The 22,241-nt window shown below is 35.9% G+C and overlaps 1 protein-coding gene across 1 annotated transcript in view; it reads left to right on the top strand.

Moving 5' to 3' along the window:
* Rab3GAP1 (RAB3 GTPase activating protein subunit 1) overlaps positions 1–21,255 on the top strand; it is a 130,473-nt gene extending 109,218 nt beyond the window's left edge. The window contains exons 10-17 of the mRNA XM_071592273.1: positions 10,406–10,460; positions 10,763–10,847; positions 10,941–11,167; positions 14,181–14,318; positions 15,330–15,429; positions 17,295–17,791; positions 20,211–20,423; positions 20,810–21,255. Of these exons, the coding sequence (XP_071448374.1) occupies positions 10,406–10,460; positions 10,763–10,847; positions 10,941–11,167; positions 14,181–14,318; positions 15,330–15,429; positions 17,295–17,791; positions 20,211–20,423; positions 20,810–20,989 (1,495 nt within the window). The 3' untranslated portion in view covers positions 20,990–21,255. The remainder of the gene's footprint in view (positions 1–10,405; positions 10,461–10,762; positions 10,848–10,940; positions 11,168–14,180; positions 14,319–15,329; positions 15,430–17,294; positions 17,792–20,210; positions 20,424–20,809) is intronic.
* The last annotated feature ends 986 nt before the right edge of the window (positions 21,256–22,241 follow it).

Raw genomic sequence — 22,241 nt, 5'->3', positions numbered from 1 at the left:
TTTGAAATCATTCGACCTCTCCCTTTTCTTCTTTTTACCCTTATCACAGCTCTGTGGAAGTTTGTATTCTGTACATTTTAAGTTGTATGTGCTATAATGTTTGAGTATTTTTTGTGTAAATTATGGCTTATGAGTACATAAGTATGCCTTGAGCGTCAGGGTCCAAAACCCTACTACTGCTAATAATAATGGGGTATATAATTGCGAATATACCGAGTAAAAATTGTCACCCTATAACTTATTTTCCAACTTCGGAAATTTTCGAGTGGATAGAGAACACCAAAATAGAGAGGATTTTGAGAGGGGCAATGGAGATGAAATGGGCGATTGGAATAACTGGCGAAAAGATTTTAGAAAGAGTTGGAGGATTGAGAAGTATAGCCTACACCTTTAAAAGAAGGAGAGATAACTTTGCCAGACATTTTGAGGGACAATGGCCTGGTGGAGACAGTCGTCAAGGGAATGGAGCGGGAAAAACTGCAGGGGAAAAATTCAAATGAGATACACGGGACAAGTAATGACAGACGTCAAAGAGGCTAAGTACATATGTGATCATGAGGAGGTTAGCCATGACTGATTGATGAACATCTCATGATAGAGGACCATATTGGAGTGGAAAACCGTAACAATTTTAACTTAGTACAGAGAAATATGTCTAAGAAATAAAGAGGTAAAGTTTGTCCGTATCCCTCTAAAGGAAAACATCCGGACTTGGAGGGTTTATGAGAAACCTATTAAGTCTTCTGATTGATAGACTTATTGATAAACTAGACTTCATATAGATGCCTAGGAATTGTGTACGTGTAATTTTGTTGTTCTTGAGAAAACAAAACAAATGTGATAACAAACAAAAGTTTTCCTGAAATTCAGGAAAAACAATTAAGTTACATTTTTGTAATGCTTCAAAGATCAATTTTAAGCGGTGATTAGTTTGCAAAGTATTTATATTTTTAATGGTGTTTGATTGGATTTCTAGGGTTTTTGTGAATTGTGAAGGACATATCGTTTCAGGTTGGACAAGACTAATGAAGTATTAAAGTTGAAAATTAAAATTTTAAAGGAAAGCAATTTTTGGGGAGAGTAAAGTGGCAATATAGCACGCAAAATTATCGGCTGATGAGGATTGTTACTGAGATATTGAGGACATTATTTTAGGCTTAGGGTTTTTCTCGTTTTGGAGTTATGGGCAAGGAATAGCCAAACATTTTTTGTCGTTTACTAAAGATAGTAATTTACCTCATAGGGTCGAGTCGTGAACTCGTTGATGTTAAAAAGCGTTCGTCTAAACTTCTGTGCGATTTCAATTTGTTTCCCAATCTTTGAAAATAAAAAAAAGGAAACTCCATTATGCACTTGAACGTACATATTCGTGAATATAAGGCAACCCCTGCCTTATCCTTATGTAAAAACAAAATGGAAATGTGGATGAAATATGAGAATATCCTTGATTATATGTAGTATGAGAATATTTTTATTTGTGCTTAATTTTGGTGCGCGTGTAAAATCTCACATGTACAACAAACTATAATGAAAATCAGTGTAATTTCATAGGTATAATTGCATTTTTAATTTAAATTTATACAGCTGTGTAGTTGCAAAACGAAAATTTACTTATACAATGCATAACATGAGACAAAGAAATCAAATTCAATGCGCCCCATGTTCTGAAGGAAAATGTAATGATATTTAAACACCGTCTTATGATCGGCCACAAACGGTACTTTAAGAGTCTTAATTGCGAAACGTTAGATGCCAGATGACTTGATTCTTGCATTAATTTGCTTGCATCAATAAAAGGGGAGGTAGGGGATAGTCGGCCCAAATTGACTTTATATTTAAGATACAGCAAAATTTGATTATGGTTAAAATAAATTTGCACTTTTCCACTGACAAATCTTTGGGAAAGTGGAAATTCGTTTTTCTCATGATGACGAACTTCCACTACATCTCGCCTGAATCTGTTGAATGTAAAATTTGGTTATTAAAATTATCGAACTTATTGCAGTGAAGTGGTTGAATGATATCATTTATCACATACAGGTATAACATCTATAATCACACAATACGTAGTAATATCTATTGTTATTAGTGCTATAATATGGATTTTGCAATATCGCTAAATAAAGAGTACACTCATTTTAATCAATATAACGAATACCTTTTAATAATTAAATGATTAAAAACGTGTTATACCATTGGGTTCCATTTTTGTGGGGTTTATTTCATAGCGAGGTGGGAGGCACCCCCTAGTTTGAGGCTATTGGGTTGGTTTATGGCTGAACTGTGGGTCTCGTGTGACCGAGTGAACTTATCCAAATCCGACCTTGAGGTTTGTCCTTTCCCTCTGGAAAGTTTTCGGTCGTTGCTCACGCCCTTTTATGTTTCCCATAGAAATACTTCCGGGTCGGACTGATAACGAATATTAATTGTGACCCGCAGCGAAATAAGCCAAGCGATGAAAGTGTTGGGGGATCTCTCCTAACGTTCCGACTCAGTAACTCGTGGTTTACTTTGAGACGAACCTATTCTCCGCTGCCGGATTTAGATTCGTGCCGTCGAAATTGAAGTACAGCGTTCGCTCTCACCGCATACCGGGTCGTTCCAACCCGGAAGTGTTTTTGGCGATTAGTTCGTGTACGGAGATAATGAACAATGATATGTCGAGAGTTTATTAAAAAAATTGTCTCTTAAAGTTGATGAAAAGTTATTTAATCGGGATGCAATGCTCTTTGAATAGGCCTGAGCACGTCGAATTCAAGTGGTTTTCAATTTTCGTGTTCCTAGAAGAAGTATTACTGCTCAATAAAATATGTCTTTAGAAAATATACCCTACCATCATTAAAAGCCCAATTTAATTACATCGTATCATTTTAGCTTCATTGATTAGGTCTCCCGCTTACTCAGCCGTAGCGAACCTTTGCGTGTAAATTGCTTCCCAGGAATCAACATGAAGACGAGTTTGCGAAACAGTTATCGGTTCCAGAATTCTCTAGGAGCCGAATCATTTTAGACGCGTAGTATGTATATGGAAGAGAATTTTAATCTGGCAAGTCTTTGTTAGTGTCACCCGGGAAGGTTTTCACCTTATGCGTGGAGGATATACCCACGAATAATCCGACTCTTGCTTACTTGTTTCCTAAATCTACTGTTTTACTTATTTCTATATTAAACGCGGCTGTAGATAATCGTTTTTCTGTACCACCTTGGCGGTCGATGTTTTATAGAAGTCCATTGCCTGATAATATTTCACACCTCTGACTCCATTGAAGGCATTGGCCTCGGGCATGACAATAGCCATGCCCGAGGCGAAAACCTAAACCACGAATTTCGGGTTAACTGACGAGCGCTGTATGTATCCAACGACTTCCCTACCGGGAATAAAAAAATAAGCTAAGCATATTTGGATTCTGGAAAAAACTTCCTCGTTATTCCGTGACTAATGGAGTATTGTCTCGAAATTGTTTTATTCGAGTGAGGAAGGTTAGGTTATGCATGTACATGCAACCAGAAACCGTAGCGACGATGGTGCCCTTCCCCGGTTATATATTTCTCATGGCTGCGCAACTTGAGGGCGAAAAAAGTAATACGTTCCGCTACGGGGAGGAAAATCCTTGTCCAAGGAGATGTCTGTCACAGAGACGACGCCTCCCATGCACCTTAAGCGTCCGTGGGAAAAGCTCTCGAGACTCGACGAACGGGGATGTGAATATTCCGTCTCCGGATACGACGCCCGTCTAACTCCGCTGAATCATTGGGCTTAACTCTTGACTCCGCATCCGCCTATTTCATTTCTCTCTCGGCTTCTTCTTCAGCTATTTTTTCCTACATCCGTCGACTAGGTCAGTGTAGCAGGGATCTTTTCGCCTTCGGCTCAGCTTCAGTTACCCTAGGCATCGTGAAACGAGAGGTAGCGGCTAACTTTTGAGTCAGTGCCTCCCACTGATTCGATTGGTTGAGGAGAATCGTCGGCCCCACGAACGCTAATCATCGCCTCCGCTGTTGGCTAATTCCGGGGCAACTCGTGGATGATGTTAAAAACTAACCCGACTCCCATTTCAATGCGGGCATGACCCTTTATTTTTTTCTGTAGTGATGAAAGGGTACTTAAAAAAAGGTTAATTCAGATATTATATATACGAACAAAAATTGATTGATTAGGATTGTGAATATAAACTTTTTGCATTCGTTAAATTCAGGTTAATTAAATTTTCATCTAATCGAGGTTTTCATTTTCTCTTTCCATTTCTCTGACCTCCCTCGCAGACTTACTCATTCATTACTCCCTTTTAATTGTTATTTTAAGAAAGTGTTCAATGATACTTGTTTCACGTGTATCCCAATGTCTACAAATCCATGAAAATTAGTATTTTAACCGTAGAAGTACCTACTTCCCGGTTCTCCTCTTGTTTTTTGCTTCACTTATATGTGCAGCACTCGGTATTACATGTGAATTGTATCTCTATTAATTGTCAAATTTTGTTTTTCTGATTTTATTTATCTAACTTGGTGCGTTTACACTCCTAACTTGTCCATAACATCAGAAATAATGACGTACAGAATTGTATGTACATGAAGTACGCTGTCTCTTATGATGTTATGGGTATGTATGCTTAGGTTACATGAAGTGAAACTTTAAACCATAATGATTATTCAGAACTTACGTCTCATTTCAACTTTTAGTTGTACCAGTCATCCTTCCCCCTAGCTTAGGAAAAAATGCCTGCGTCTTCCCGAATTATTCTTTTTCTTTTGCGGTTATTGTATGACTTTTTCGTAACATTTTTCTTGGTCCTTCCCAATGGGTGTACATTACCCCGTCGAAAGTTACCTTTATTTATTCTGTGTTTCGATTTTACTATACGTATTCTCCCTGCATTTGAACTTTGTAAATGGTAATTGAGTTATTTTTGTGTGGGGTTGCTTACTTGTGATCCCCTACTACGAGTACGTAGTCATTGAAAATAGGCAATGTTTTTGCGCCGAATTCATCTTCGCCTTCTGAATACTTGTTCCCCCTCCTCCCAGATGTTTCTTCTCGTGTGATGTTAAGGCAGATAGTACCGCCATCTTGTTTAAAAGAGCATATTTGGTGGGATAAATTTGTCGATATTTTTTTTAATGGTAAATGTGTTATTGTGGTGACTGGATAATTTATGTGGCTCACGAAATTTAGCTCTTCGTAAAATAGAAGTTTTAGGATTGTGTTTTAATGCGTTAGACTACCTTAGAATTATTTCTACAGTTTTATGCTATTTTATCTCTGAAGCATACCAAAACGGTTATGCATAATTTTTATTTGTTAATATTTTAGCTTAATTGTAATTGATTTCGATGATATTTCTGAGTAGTTGTTTCTTTTCTTTGCAGGTTAGTTGTATTATTTTCTTAGCATCCTTGGTATGTGCTCTCACGTAGCAGCTTTCTAGGAATTAATCTCGTAATCATCCGTTAATTTTGATATTTCAAATGATGGGATACACAATATGTGCCCTTTGCTTATGTCTTCCCTCACGCCCATTTTTATGCTTTGATTTCCGTCGGTCAACGGGTGAAACGATTTTAATATAGGTAATATGTTTTTATCTTTCGCCCCTTAACGCTTGCAGCTCGTGATGCCATGCACTATTGGTCGAATAATTGTGGTGGTTCGCTTTTTACCGATCATTTTGGCTATAATGGTGATTTGCCTACCTCCGGTAGTTTTGAGATTATATTTTGTCAGTTTTCCGATGAATTTTAAAAGGAGGGTCAAAAGGGACGCCAGGCCTCTATGAATTGCACAGATGGAATTGCATGAACGGAAGGAAAAAATACTTATTAATTGCACTGATTTTTTCTTCCAAGTCCGAATTCACAGACGCCAATATGAGTTGGGCTGTGGCATGTAATTATGAAAATATTTCATGGCAACTTTCAATGTTGTGACGTCTGATGCAAAATCGTGAAAGTGGGTCGTGATCGACCTGCCTGCCGATCAATTATCGTTACGCCTACGCTTTTGCCATGGTAAAATACTCAGGTGCGCATGATAATGGAATGTCATATGGCATAAGACAATATATCTATTTGTCCCAAACTGACCTTGCGACTTCTTTGGGAGACGTTGAATTAAATTAGGTTTGGCATCAAAATTTTTGAAAAATGTGACGAAATAGAAAAGTTTTAAAAATTTACTTCTTTATTATCATATTCCTAATCCGAGAAAACTTCAAGTTATATATATATATATATATATATATATATATATATATATATATATATATAAACCATAAACACAGTAATCAACCCGACAGTTTAGTAGGTGATGGTAGAGATCACCCAGTACTAAGCCCTATACGGCGTGTGAAAATTCACACATCAGGGTAGGGGGGCCAGTTCCTTTCCCTGTGCCGGTTATGGTTTCCCAGGAAGACCTGGTACCCGAAAAATCACCTAAGCTTGGGTGGAGCTGCACGTGCCCAGAGTGCCTTGCCCGGGAATCGAAGCCGGGACCCTCCGGTCAGCAGTCCAAATGCTCTACCCACTGGACTACCGCGACCCACATATATATAAATATATTTATATATATATATACATATATTTCTATATATTTGTATTTATTTATTTGGTGGGTAAATTTATATAAAGTACATTTCTGGGCATAGGTATTTTAAGATTTACCTAGGCGAAAGGGTAAAGTGTCGATTGGTCGATCAACCGGAGAAATATAGGTACCACATTCCATAAGCCACCGTTCATTCTTCATGATAATTTCCTTTTACTTGCGAGGTATAATTTTCCCTTGAACTGCCACTCGAGGCAAGAAGGATCTCCACCTGTCAAAAGACGTACATGTGGCTCGTTCTGGCGGCTGATTGGGATGTTATTAGAAGGGCTTCGTGAGTGCTTGTGAGGGAACTCAAATCTCATGTAAAATATCGTGGGAAGAGTTGCTTAGGAGGAATGAAAAATTGACGCGGGTGTAAAATGCGTTGTTCCCGGAAGTACAGAGAATTTTTAAAGGAGTGAGAATCATTACGTTGTGGAATTGTGCAAAGATGAGCTCATGAGACCGTTGTATAATTTCCTGAAGTGGAAACGTAGGCCAAACGAGTCTCCCTGATTTAACTGTGACTTTGGCCACCAACCAACCCCGAACGTTTACTTCGACAAAATTGTTATCTGCGCGATCGCGGTGATTAATTTATGAAATTCCCGATTTTTGCCGCCTACCAAGGACTTGACATCGTTGTTAATCACCCGCTCTCTTATGCAATGAGCTTCTTCGTCAACTCTTCCTCTTTAACTTTCTAAGATTCGCACTAATTTCAAGCGCAGTCGGTCAGCTGTGACTGGGGCGAAAAGGATGTCTTTCCGACCGGTTACCACACATCTTAATGTAACGGACTGCCGATTCAAGTTTTCCGACTGTCTTTTCTCGTGATTAATTTCCTGCAGAAGTGAAAGGCTACATGCTCAGCGTCAAGTAATTCAGGTAATGGCGTGTAGCGTATAGAATTATTGACAACGTTTTGTGTCGATTTATAAATTCGGTCGTATCCACCAGTGACGATGGACACTTCGCTTGGACCGAAGAATTTATGCTGTTGCGTGTGGAAGATTGCCAAAGCTGAGAGAAAATCGAGGATATTTACTTAACTGAATAAGATCGCGTCTTCATCAGCTTTGAATATGTGAGACACGGGCTCAATAAAATAGCAGTATCAGATTCGGGCTGCTTCTGCGGCGAGGGACTTTAAAAAAATGTTTTTGGATTGTGTCGATTGCTTCCCTCCTCACAATTAATTCAAAGCTTGGCATCAATTAGTCCATTGCCTTTTTTTTAAGCCACTATTCCAATGGCTTCATAAGAAACTCCTATGGAAATAAGTTGAACTAAAAAAAATTTGATGAATACGTGATTGTTCCAGGAATTTGTTACAGGGTGAAGTTTCGAGTCAAGAAATAATTATGTCCAGAAAATTTTATTTTTATGATAGCTCTGGTCCTGCGCGTCTCATTAAAACTGACGTACGTACGAAAATCTAATGAAGGGAATATTGTAGAGCAAACAAGACGAAGTCCATGTGATATGTTAGTATCGTACATACATGTAATAGTTATTAGGTACTGTCCAAACCCTAACTTATTATGTGTATTATTATTGAATTGAATAGTCGCACCAACCAAATTGCCGAAGCACCAACCAAATGGCAAAGCGTATTTGCGAAGCTCCTTGAAAATGGGCCCCGGGGAGCGAAATGTGAGGCATTTTCTTGAACTAATGATTCTGACGACTCATGAAAACCGATTGAGGTCTCACTGTTCAAACGCAATTATTTACTTTGACTTTCTTTACTCTGTCTGGTAGTTGAGAGGCAGATTCTTATGTCGATATTTCTACAGCAACGATTATTGCATATTGGGAAATTCAATGCGAAACCCAAACCACTGTTGTCAACCTGGTCTGTTTCATAGGTTGGAGTAGCTCTCAGTCAATACTAAGTCCAACGGCGTGTGAAATTCACACACGAGGGTAGGGGGTTGTTCCTTTCCGTGTGCAACCTATAGTTTCCCAGGTTTCATTTACATCTACATCAATACCTTGCAAGCCACCAAAAAGGTGTGTGGCAGGGGGGCAAAGGTGTGTTGCAGGGATGTTTCTGGCACATGAAAAATTTCACAGCTTGGTTGAAGCAGACGGTTGCCAGAGGCGGTCCCATTCCAACCCGGGCCCTCTGGTCAGTAATCCGATTGAAATGATTTAGATTAAAGTTTGAAGTGTGAGATCAGGAAGTTGCTGGGAATTGGGAAGGACATGTTTCAGGTTGTTCATCCAAAGGAAAATATATCTACCATGTGTTTTTATAGTTATTTGTTTGGAGAGTGGTGATTATCTTTTTGTAGTGGCTTTCAGAAATTTAGACGGGTAACTTCCCCGATAGATTCGAACCCGGATCCCTTAATATCCGGTCGAGTGCTTTAGCCAGTTAAGCTGTCCTCTTAAACTTGGAAATTTTTAACATAACTGGCTAAAGCACTCGGCTGGACATTGAGGGATCCAGGTTCGAATCCCGGCCAAGGTGAATGATTTTTACACTCTAAAATTGCTGCATTGAGATAATAAAGAACAGATAGTAGCGATTTTCCACTCGATAAGTTTTATCATACAACCGGGTCTCGGTGTATTACATCATCTTCAGGCAACAAAATGAACTCATATGTCATCTTAATAAACAGTTTCAGGTTTAACTTTGTGGAATTCCTTCATTATGAGGGTAAAAAAGAAACTTAGCGCAGCATCGAAACTATGGTTGTGAAATATTAAAATCTTTTTGTTGGAAATGTCAAGTTTCTTTTTAACCTCAAAATGCCATCTTATATACATTTTTGCATCCCAGAAGAAGGGGAAAGGAGGAGAGGGGAAGGCTGGCCAACCAATTGTTTTTCAACATGTTTCAAACTATATTTTGCATCCTATTGGTTGGTTGGCCAACCTTCCCCTCTTCCCCCTTCCCTCCTTTCCCGCCACATCCACCCCCTCCTCCCGCAATGCCAAAATGTAAGTGAGATGGTACTTGACTTCATTTTGTTACCTGAAGATGATGTAATACATCAACACCCAGTCTTACAATGAAACTTATCTAGTGGAAAATTGCTACCATCCATTCTCTATTGAATATCATAGGCTTAAACATGATTTTTTGGTCCAGTAATACTTCTTTAGTCTAGGTGTTGTCAACTGTGGAATTTTTTAATGATTTTCGAGGATTGGCAATGGATTACTCTTATTGAGTTTTTGCATTGAAATCAGCTGTTTAGTATATTTACTGCCGGCCCCGGTGGCGGCGGGGTAACGTCCTCGTCTGCCATTCCAAGGGTCGCGGGTTCGATTCCCGCCTGGGTGAGCATCCTCCTCCATCTAGGGCTTGGGTGTTTGTAAATGTGACATTGTTATCGTTGTTAATAGTTCGATGTAAAGGCCAAAATGTGCTGTTTTCGGACTTATACTGAATAAATAAATAAAATAAATAAATAAAATAAATAAATAAAATAAATAAATAAAATAAATAAATAAAATAAATAAATAAAATAAATAAATAAAATAAATAAAATAAATAAATAAAATAAATAAATAAAATAAATTAATTAAATAAATAAATTAAATAAATAAATTAAATAAATAAATTAAATAAATAAATAAAATAAATAAATAAAATAAATAAATAAAATAAATAAATAAAATAAATAAATAAAATAAATAAATAAAATAAATAAATAAAATAAATAAATAAAATAAATAAATAAAATAAATAAATAAAATAAATAAATAAAATAAATAAATAAAATAAATAAATAAATAAAATAAATAAGTCTATTAAATAATGCAGTATTTTTCATATGAATGAATTTTTTCATGTTACAGACTCATTATGGGAGAACCTGATCACAAGACTAGTCTGCTCTACCAAAAGTTCCAGGTTGGTCTCCATTTTTACTCTTGTGAAGTGGGAATTTCATTTCAAGTTTAATTTTATGAAGTTAATTGTAAAAACGAAGTTATTGATGAGTGGGTGGGTGGATTATTCATAGCATTTAAAAATGTTTTCATAGAATTTAGGTAATGTTCCTTCAAATAATAATCCTTGTAATACATTGAACTTTTACTAAATTATTTTTGGTGTTCATGTAGAAAATTTTTTCATTGTGAAAGCTTAATGGAGAATGATAGCACAGTTGACCTGCTGTTCACTTTAATTTTAATTTTGCATGAATCTTTCAGATGCTGAATTGCTGTATTGAGAGGAAAAAAAGGGAGATTGATGCCAGAAAAAATCCTCCCAGTCATAGCTCATCATTTAACTTTGGTGTGTATGGACAACCCTGTTCCTTTTCTGATGATTTAATTTCACCCAAAGATTTTGTCGGTGGCTCACTGCATTTTTCACCATTTTGCTTAGATTCAGAGGCCAGTGAGGATGAGGATGACAGCTTCTTTGACTGTCCAGAGGCTTTGCCAGAGGAAGATGAGGAGAAGGAAGATGAATCAAAGGAGGAAGCCCAGGTGAAAGTCCGTGTGCCGAGCATGAAGCATTCCCTGTGGAATCGTCCCGAAGGAAGACTGAAAGTGATGGAGGATGTCTGTGTGCTGTCAACTGGAGAGCCTCTCTATGTGCCCATGACTCAGGTTGGAAGAGGGATAGAAAAAACTGCTTGTCAAGAACTCAGAAATGTTTTCCTTTTGTCATATCAAAGAAAGATTTCATGAAGAGAAGAAAGTAATTGCTATGTACTTCATGGAGAGTGTTAAAGTTGTGATACATGCTGTGGTATCACCTATCCACTTTTGATCAGTATTCACAATCCATTAATATATGCGTTGGAGGTTTAGAGATTTATGATAATGAATACCTTTAACACAATAAAGCACTCAGTACAATAGCGTTATTTTCTAGCTTCATCTTTTAAACTTATGAAAAATTATTGTATGTATATATCCATTTCTCTCCTATAGTCCTAAGTTGGGATACTTCCAATAAGCTAAGAAAATGGTTGTCGGGAAAACTGGCATAGAGTGTAAGTGAAGAAGGAAAGCATATTTTGAGGGAATATCACCACCTTTAAATTGTGATTTCAAGTTTCTGCTTTACTTGCAATGAGTTTACCCATGCCTTTAATTTAACTCTACTGTAAAGGTGTAAGTTTTGGGACGCCACACATGTCAATGCCTATGAGCCGAAAACAAAATTGTAAATTCTGGTGTCAAGCATTATGATACATTTAGAATAGGTACTTATTAGGGAATTGTATCAAGAAGTAGTGGTATATTTGCCTCAATAAAAGTAACTCGGTAAGAAAAAATTGAGAAATCATTCGCAGAATAAATTAAAAACCATAAATACTCTTTTTTGTGTACTCTAAAATGATTTTCGCATGTATACATATAAAATATATAAGAATAATTTCAAGGCTGTCCAAGTGAAAATCAATCAATGCAGGGTGCCTACCTACTCAGTGCCAAAGGTATACTTTTGATAACCTGCCCTAATTGACTGTGGGATATCTCTTCATCAAGTCACGATTATTCAAGTTGTTTTGCATTACCATTATTTAATTTACTTTTATTGAAAATACTGCTATATTGATTTTAATACAATTAAGTGCCATTAAATACATTTTGAATATCATATTTTGTTTTGTTTCATCTATTTCATTTTTCACATAATTGAACAATCTATCATCAGGTCCAATATTTTGGGTAATTTTTTTTTAAATTGCCAAAGGTCAGCAGTTGTACAAGGGATGATTAAGGAATATTACCCTTAAAAATGAAACGTCCTCTTTGACAGTCACATTAATTAATGTAGCATCTTTAATATGATTTTATTTCATAACTGAAGACTTCAGATTCCTTACTTCTCATCTTTCATATACATCTTTATCTTTTTTTAAAATACTTGGAAATGCTACCCCCTTTTTTTTCCTTCTTCAAATTGCTTATTGGTCAGTATCATAGTTGTTTACAGGTTCTCTTAAAGAAGTCTATGACTCTAATTATACATCTAAGTTATCCATAAAGAAACCCCGCTACCAGGGCCTGAAAAGAAAGACCTGTTTTGTAAAAAAGTCTTGATTTTGTTCTTGTCTTCTTTTTGTTTTTAATGAAAATAATTCTGCAGCACTTAATTGTAACTTATGGCATTGAGTCATATGTTAAAAGAAACACAAACACACACCCACACACTTAATCCATGCTTCTTAATAATCTTCCCTATATTCTTGGATGTAACTATGAATTTTCAATGTTATTTTTATGGATATTATGCCCTTGGCACCTCATGTGTATTCTTACAAAAAGCACTATGGAAATAATATATACTATGAAGAAATTCCCAGATTTCTCACCAAGGTAATCTTGCAGACTATAAATAGGCAAGTGAAATATCTATCTCAGATTCTGGGAAGATCAATGATAAATAATGTGAGAATACTAACCATTCAAAGGGAATTTATTTTCATGGTGAGAGGCTTAGTTGCTCAGGATGGCTCACAAACTCTTTTACTTACTTAAACTTGCTGTCACCAGGCAAAGGAAGGAAAAGGTTCATTATTAACTCAAACAAAATCGGGCACATGAATGTTTAATGTAGGATATAGGGTCATGGCAAACTAATAGACTTGCAGGTTACTTAAGGTGTGTTTGCACCTCCCATATTGATTCAACCTGAAACTGGAGACTCTGAAATCTTTTGAGGAATGACTTCAATTACAAATCCAGGGCGAGGCAAAAAGAGAAACTTCTCTATCTTTATGAAACAACGTATAAAAATTTTGATCCATGTACCCACTCAATATCAATGGGAGCCCCAGCATAAAGTATTTCATTAAAAATTAGCATTAATAGCTGGATTATACAAATGGAACTTTCATTTCTTCCATTGGACAAACACAGTTGAATCCTAGCATTGCTGGTGAGTAGTGGCAAAATAAAAAACTAAATTGGTTATTTTTCTCAATTTGTGAATAATGAGGGTGGGAGAATAAACCTGTTGTATAACGTTGCACAGGCAAAATATGGATACAGGAAAAAACTTGCAGAATAAATTACCAGATCTTTCAAGATACTATCCTTGGTCTCCAAAAGTGACAATGACAGAGCCGCAGCAATGCATACATTGCAGACGTAACTTCATGAACCAAGCGGAGAAGATCAAGGAGATTAAAAAACCAGACTGAGAAAAGAAAGGTGTGAGAAAAAAAATGAAGGAGTGGCAAATGCTTTCCTCCCGAGTGAAGTGGTGCTCTCAACCATTATAGTTACATCAATTCACCTCATCAATTCTCCCCTATTACAGTTTCACAACCCCTCCCTCTCAATTTCAACCCCCACCACACCGTGCTCCACTGCCTCGCCCAGTAGCGCCCTCTCCCAGAGTCCTCCTGATCATCGTCCTCCCGCTCCTTTTTCCCCCATCTTGTTATGGAAACTGCATGCTTCAAGTAAATATCTATCTGTCAAGATAAATCAATTTGGAAGGAACCTTAAACCCTGAATTCACCATTAAAATATCATAGAAACCTTTGTATAAGATTTGTAGACACGCTGATAAAGGCATGCTGACAGGTTGGTCATAAAAAGATTATAGTATGTAATCATAAGTTTATAAATACAGGAGTGATAGATTTTTTTTAATTTGTAGGAAATACCTCCAAAAACAGAAGATCAGTTAGAGGAGCATGATGAGCTTATGCTGATGCTCGGTAATGATACCTTTGGTGCTGAACTCAGAGCTACTATCATGAGTGCCCCTCTTCTATCTGACATGGAGTCTTTTAAGGTATGTGATCACATAAGAAAATGAATGGATTCATTCAATGTAACCGCAAGGAGTTAATAATTAATGAAATAATGCAATTTTTTTCTGATGAAATGTCAAGTAATATAAATGCAGATTACACTGTGTTTGCCAACACGTAAACTCTTTGTGTTTCATTTCAAAGTCTATGTGATATTCCTGGAACTCGTGCAGGTGTATCATGGTTAGAATAATTAACGTAGTAATAAGTATTTCATTTTTCCCTCTACACTTTGTTATGCCAGGAAAAGGCAAAAACAGGATGAAGGAATTCCTCATGGTTTTTGGGTGGATCGATGGGTTCTATGTGTATGAGGAAATAGAGGGAATACATGTAGAATGGCTGGTGACCTACCACCCCCACCACAGATCCTAGCAATGGCTTGCAGTGTGTTGTGTAGATGTAGATGAAATAAAACTTCTTTGTCCAAAACCCTATCTCAGCAGAGTAGAAGCACAATTATATAAAATTGCAAGAAATAACCTTGATTTTTGTAAATATATTATGCATGATAGTCCCTCAATAATTACAATGAGGTGAACAGAAATTATAACCCTCTTAACTACTTAGAATGATGCCATGAGAATCAATATATATTTCTATTTTGTTGGGGGGCCACAAAATGATGTCCCTTGTTCTATGGCAGATTTCAGAGTGACAGGATGGAGTAATACAGGTATATTCCCTTGGAAATGATTCAATGAATTTTGAACTTTCCAAAAACTTGTAAATTTCATTATGCTTAATAAAAAATTGTTTCAATTTTTTAAGATTTCCAGTTTTATTTTGAAAAGGGAACTATGCTCTATGGCTTCATTCTTACTCAGTTTTCAAAGTCCTCTCCCTAAGTGATAACTCCTTGGATCTACCATGCCCTCATAAATCTCCTGTCGAATCCTTTTGATATTCTTAGTATTAGTACTATGTTTTAACTGCTGGCAAATATACACTTAACATTAATTCTCTATTCAAAATATTTCTTATTCTCACAGGCAGCTAACCCTAGTGCAGAACTTATTGATTTCATCCGATGGTACTCACCAAGGGATTGGGTTGAGGAAGACTTGCTGAATGAATTTGGGCAAAAGAAAGGTATTGATGGGCTATGATTACATACATTTCAATGTCTGGAGGAAGGTCAGACAATTTTCATGAAAACTGGAAAGCAGAAAAATGATTTATATAAGAAAAGGATAAAATTTCAAAATATTCACAATTTTTTTCCTGAGAAAGAATTAAAATTCAGTTGTAAGCATTAGAAAAAATGTCTTAATAGCAAGTAATATACTTATGTGAATAACATATTATTAAAATAAAATGTTGTTTAGATAAACATGCTTTAAATTATGTCATCCTAATTTTGAGTTCTTTAAGGACAATCTGTAATAGCTTGAAAATGTATACAATTCTTTCAAGCATGGAGATGCAGAGGAATGCATTTAGAAAAATTAGATCATTAATTATTAGTCCAGCTGATTTGAAAAGAACTGTCTTGGCAAACTCTGGCAGAGATACTACATCTATTTCTCCTCCTTACCATCCCATGCCTTTTATCCTTTCCCTTCACATGTGAGCCAGCTGGGCCATAGCCTTGCCAGTTTCCCTTTTCCCTCAGGAAGGAAACTCTACTGAGTAGAACCAACTGATGAGCCAAAGTGGAATGCAAGTGAGGGAGGATGGAGAAAAGAGTGGGGTCTTCATTTAGACATAATAGGGTGTGAAATACAGGAATTTGCATTGGTTCTTTTCAATACAGCTGGGCTATAGAACCCTTATTATTACATAATTTGGGAGAAACATGGTTTGCTCTTTCTTTTTGGCCGTGGCTTAAGTGATAATCTATGTTGAAAGAGTTCATTACTCAGGGGTGTTTAGATCATGCTTATAATCTCTTCAAGTGTGATCAAGTGATTCTAAGATTTATGTCAACAGCTACTAAGCAGAAATTGTTGCTTCCAAAGCAATCCCGCCATTGATATCAACTTTTCCTTTTCCCAGATGTCTTATGTTTGCCAATGTTGACAAAAAGTGTCAATTGTTACCTCACCCTTCCAGAGAGACTGTGAGATAACTTTTTGACCTATGTATGCTGAGTTAGTCAAAGATACTTCCTTAATAATATTTTTTTGTTTCTTGTGCTTTGTATTGCTTTACTTTGGTTATGAGCATCTCTCATTCTGCTTTCAAAGCAATGTATTTATTTGGAAGTCTCCTGTCTGTGTGAAAACTATAGGATTAGTAATACAGAATATATTTCTTCTAATACAATATTTATTGTCAAAATATATTCTACATACACATGCATTTATTAAATGAAATGCTTGTCAATTGGACTAATTGTGTTCTCTAGGATTATTATATAATGTTCTTTACTTATTTTTCTGTCATTTTAGTCATGCTCAAATCCTTACAGTTATAATACGAGATTCCATGGAAATATTCTCATTAGTTTTTGACCAGTGAATTCTTGTCAAAGCTAGAAAAATGATTACAATTCTACATTATGTTTATGACGAATATTACTGTTACTTATCCCAAGTGTTTTACTTTTTGAAATACATGCATTTTTCAATGTAATTTTTGAAGTTATTATCCATATGCATGGGTATATGAAATGTTACTGCACATCTTTGGCATCATGTTTCTTTTATTGCTACAATTGCTATGTAAATACTTTGAAACCATGCATACCATTGCCTGATCACATTACCAACAACTGTTGCCATTTTTTCATAATTTCCTAAGGTGATTACCACTGAAAAATTTGTTAATGCTTCATACCAATAGGCTTCCATTAGAATTACTAATAGAATACCAAGAGGCTTCAGTAAATTTTGGTCTTAACCAATGCATTGATTTTAGATTGATGAAGTCTCTGATTTGCCCCTTTGGTAATGAGTTTGGCTTCCTTACTCAGGCTTGATTTCTATTTTTTCTTTTCCTCATTTTCTACGCAGGACACCTGAGTGAAAGGATGCTGCTTCCGGGAAATAAATGGCAAGACTTATGGTCTGCTGCAAAACCTGTCCCAGCTCGGCGGCAGAAGAGACTCTTCAATGAAGGCTGTGAGGCAGAGAAAGTTTTGCACTTCCTGGAAACATTGTCTGTATCAAAGGTTTTCCTAAACATATTTCCGATTTTGCTGCAAGCAGCTTTATGCCGAATAGGTGAGGAAATGGACCAGTTGGAGCCACCTGATGAAAAGGCAGATCATGCTGGAGATGAAAGTATCGATGAAGCCTCGGAAGCTGATATCTCAAAGGGATCTAAAGTCAATGACAAATGTGATATAGACTTCTTGGAAATGAAAAACTTCTCTGAGAAAGTTCTTGAAGAATTGAAACCAGAGGATATTATTCTACCACATTACGTTCCCCAAAATCTCAAGAGAATTGTCAGCAGGGTGAGGAATATTTCCCTAAATCCCCTGGCTGTTGATTCAGGATTTTATTCGGTAAGTGAGGCTTGTATGAACAGTCTCCTTCAAAGTAAGCATTTTGAGGAAGTCTGTTGAGATAATGAATAATATTTTTATTGAAATGAAATTAAGAATGAATAAGATCCATTTGGTGGTCATTTAAACTCTGGTAAATTGGTCTAAGCATCAATAATCATTGCATTTGAAGAACATGCAAGAATCAAGAGAGGCAAGCTTTTTTAGGCTGACCTTAGAAATTCGATGAACCAAATTCTATCTCAAGGTCAGCCCTAGTTTTCCATGAACAGTGGAAACTGGTTAACACAAAATGTAGAGAATAATCTAACTTTTTTGTCTTAACCAAATTTCATTCTTACATTAATTCTAATCAGTCAAGGCAAATGATTTTTACGCTTTGAAATTGTTACATTTTAATGCATGTTAGTGAATGACTCAATTAAAAGATAATAAAATTAAAATATCTATGGGGTATTTTTTTGGTCTAAATTTTGGTGTCACAAACAGAAAATCCTTCTCCCTTATAATGAATACAATGAAGGACCACTTGAACTTGTGGTCAATAATTTGCATTATTTAGTAATTGTTTTGTATATATATGCATATTATTTTTTCATAAAAAGATACTACTTACACAATGGAAATACAGAGAAAAATATTGTTCGTCTGAAAGGTTGCTGAATAAGATTTAAAAATCATGGCAAGAAAATAGCATTATTTACTCTATAATTAATTATCAGTTGCGCCATACTTTGCCATATGATTAGCAAAATTTTATGAATGATTAGTATTATGAATAGCATGATTTATTAGAAGCATGTTAAAATTATAATTTTTGGGGATAACATTGTGAAGGATTCATTATGTGAAAGAACTCATATATTCAAGAATACATTTACTTCAAGAATATATACTACCTTGATCAAAAATTTCCCGGAATTTATTCAGAAAATTAAAAATACAAGTTTATTCATCTAAATCTATATTGTCCCCTTCAAAGTAATCCCCATCGACTGCAACACACTTATGCCAGCGCTTGATCCAATCCTCGAAACATTTTTTATATTCGGTTTTCGGTATGTCCATCAGTGCTTCCTGCGATTTTTCCATTACTTCCTCTCGGCTGCTAAAACGCGTTCCCCGTAATGGTTTTTTAACTCGATTGAACAGAAAGAAGTCACAGGGAGCCAAATCAGGTGAATTCGGTGGCTGTTGGATGGTATTTGTTGCATTTTTCGTCAAAAAATTACGAATAATGATAGCACTGTGCGACGGTGCGTTATCATGGTGCAAAATCCACGAGTTTTCTGCCCACATTTCTGGTCTCTTTCGGCGAATTGCTTCACGCAAACGTCTCATAACGCCCAAATAATACTCTTTGTTTACTGTCTGGCCTTCTGGCAAAAATTCATGATGCACTACACCGTTGTAATCCATGAAAACCGTCAGCATTGCCTTCTTTTTTGACTGAAAACGACGTGGTTTTTTTGGTCTCGGCTCATTTGGTGAACGCCATTCACTTGCCTGATGTCTGGATTGCGTGTCGTACTCATAAACCCACGTCTCGTCTCCAGTAATGATCCTTTTGATGAATGTGGGATCGGATTCAGCCTCGCAAATCATGTCTTTTGCGACGTCAACACGGTCTCTTTTTTGCATGAAATTGAGGTCTTTTGGCATGCTACACGACGGAAACCCAAATCATTAACCACAATGTCTTGGGCGGATCCATAGGCAATGTTCAAGTCCTCCGCTATTTCTCTGATGGTTAATTTGCGGTTATTGACCAAAATTTCTTTTACTTTATCAATTTTTTCACCGACTTTCGATGTCGATGGTCTGCCACTGCGTTCATCATCTTCGATTGACTCACGACCACTTCTGAACCGCTCGTGCCACTGGTAAACGACCGTTTTTTTTAGAGAATCGTTGCCGAAACACTTTTCCAACATTTCCAACGTCCGTGCGCCACTAAATCCGTTTTTTACGCAAAATTTAATACAAGTTCGTTGTTGCAAATTTAAATCCATTTCTGAAATTGTAAAAAATCGCCAACACACACAGAGATAGATGTACTCTTGGCTACGTAATTTTGCAAATGTCAAGTTATGACACTAAGATTTAAAGGGAATATCAACAACAGATGTACCAATTTAACAAAAAAACAGAACTCAAATCGGAACGATGGGAGCGCCACACGGTGGTTATTCCGGGAACTTTTTGATCAAGGTAGTATGTATTCATGTTTCTTTAATAACATTTCGAAGTTTGACAAAGACAATTTTGGACAAAGTAACATTTAAAATTTATTCAAGAGGTATGTCTATTATTTCTGTTTCCATATGGATCTACTATTATCCATACCAAATAAAAATAGTAAATTGAATTATTGTATTTTCTATTGGTCTATTAAAAATAAACCCATCTCTTATTCCAGGATCTTATTTTTGAAATAGCAAAAATTGAAAGCTTGGTGTCAATGGCTAGAGGAGCACAAAGGCAATTCAACCTGGACAAGGAAAAACTAAAGACAAAGGATTATTTCTCATTTGTTAAATCTCTTGCTAATGAAGAGGAGGCACACATTGAAGGCGGACGTCAAAGTTCGTTGGGGGAGTTGATATGGAATTTCATTCAAAAAGAAAGAACGGTAAGTTTATAATTGTTATTTATCAGGAAATAAGAACTTATTGTTGAAAGTACAAGATTAAATAAGAAAAGTGTTATGTGAAAATAAATCCACTGATGAATATTATGTTAAAAAAGCTTTTTAGTGGAACAAAAATGTTTATAAAGTGTTCTTCCTAGCCTCTATGTAAAGTAAGACTTTAATTTATTCTGGTTGTGTTTAGAATTATTGAGCTAGAAAATGTCCCCTGTAATTTTTGAGAAAAAATTAATTTTTGGTTGGCCGAAAAAAGCGAGAAATTTCTTGATTTGTGCTCTAGAGATACATTCCTAGGTATGTATATGCTAGGGTAATGTTTCAAATCATATATAAGCTTGTGAATTAAAAAATACTTTCCTTTTGTTCAGATGGAAGGCAGGCTCCTGGATGAACATTTTCATGCTGAAAGGAAGGAATATGTTCTGCAAGTTGTAGCAACCAGGCCCACTCCGTACTCCCGTCCAACTCCTCAGCGCTTAACTGCAATAGTTAAAGAGGGAGAATTTAGATTAGCTGGTGCCTTTTCTCAAGACACAGTATTCTTTTAAGGCACAATTAATCATATGAAATACTGTGCATAGTTTGCTGTCAGAAGTTCCATCATGAGTTTTTTTTTCTTGGTAAAAAGTGAGATTATAATTTACTGTCCAAATGCTTCCAATAGAAATATTGTATGCAAGGTTGGTTTGCTGTGAGTGATTAATTTTATTGTTTATTCCACTTTTTTCTGGCATTTTTGTATGAGCACTGGTGGTTTATAAAGGTGGTTTTAAATATCATGTTATTTCCATGAAATGGAGTCTATAAATTACATTTTTTATATATTAGTAAAAATCACTATTACCAAAATGTTTGTAGGTTATTTACTGAAAGCAAACCCCTCTCCTACATTATATTTGCATAATTATGATTGTTAAACAATTTTATATTAAATTTCAGGTTCATTTCTGACAGCGTATTTTTCTAATCTTTTTCCTTTTTAAAAATCATATGTGGGTAACTCACAGATCTCTCCATGAGCATTAAGAGTATTAAAACCTGAAGTATTGAAAATATTACTCTTAAGAATCCTGTGTGGATGCGGGCAAAGATAATTATTATTCAGCAGTGAAATAGTCTATTAAAACTATGATTCGGCCTTGATCAAAGTGAGTGTATATCTGGGATTAGAATAATAGGGGGCTCTGAATATTGGACTAGGCTTGGGCTGGACAAACTGAGGCTGGGGCTAGACCAACATTTAGGATGCTAACTAAGAAATGGAAATGTTATTAACAATAGGTTAACCTTCATCTTACCTTTATAATAGTTTACAATGTCATGAAATACACATTTTCAATCACTAAATAGTTTAAATATTCTATTATTCCCGGCTCAACTTTGTTGAAATTCATGTTTATTAAATGAAGAATACAATGTATGTAGGACAGTGGAAAGATACATTGTATTCTTCATTTTCTGAATAGTTTATTCGTGTGTACTAGCCTTTGGCTAGAATGAGAACTCATGTTCGTCCAAAGCTTTGTCTTACCTCATGCTCTTTTTTCAATTTGTGCAGAATCCAGGTGCAAAACATTTTCTTAAGGTATTACTCACATAATGTTTTGTATGTTGCTTTAATATCTATTTTATTTGAGAGAGTGTAAAAAAAGCACTAAATACTCTTCAATAACTACTAAGGGAATGTTGGCTAAGCAAAAGACTATTGATGGCATACATTACTTTCTAATTCAAGACCTTTGGCAAAGGAACCTAAGTGCATGTCACATTTGACAATAAAGCTAACCATAGTGCCTTGAG

This window comes from Hetaerina americana, unplaced genomic scaffold, assembly GCF_022747635.1.
Source record: "Hetaerina americana unplaced genomic scaffold, ioHetAmer1.1.p SCAF_5, whole genome shotgun sequence".
NCBI classification, from domain to species: domain Eukaryota; kingdom Metazoa; phylum Arthropoda; class Insecta; order Odonata; family Calopterygidae; genus Hetaerina; species Hetaerina americana.
Note: the sequence above shows the minus strand (reverse complement) of the source record. Positions and strands in the feature narration are given on the sequence as shown.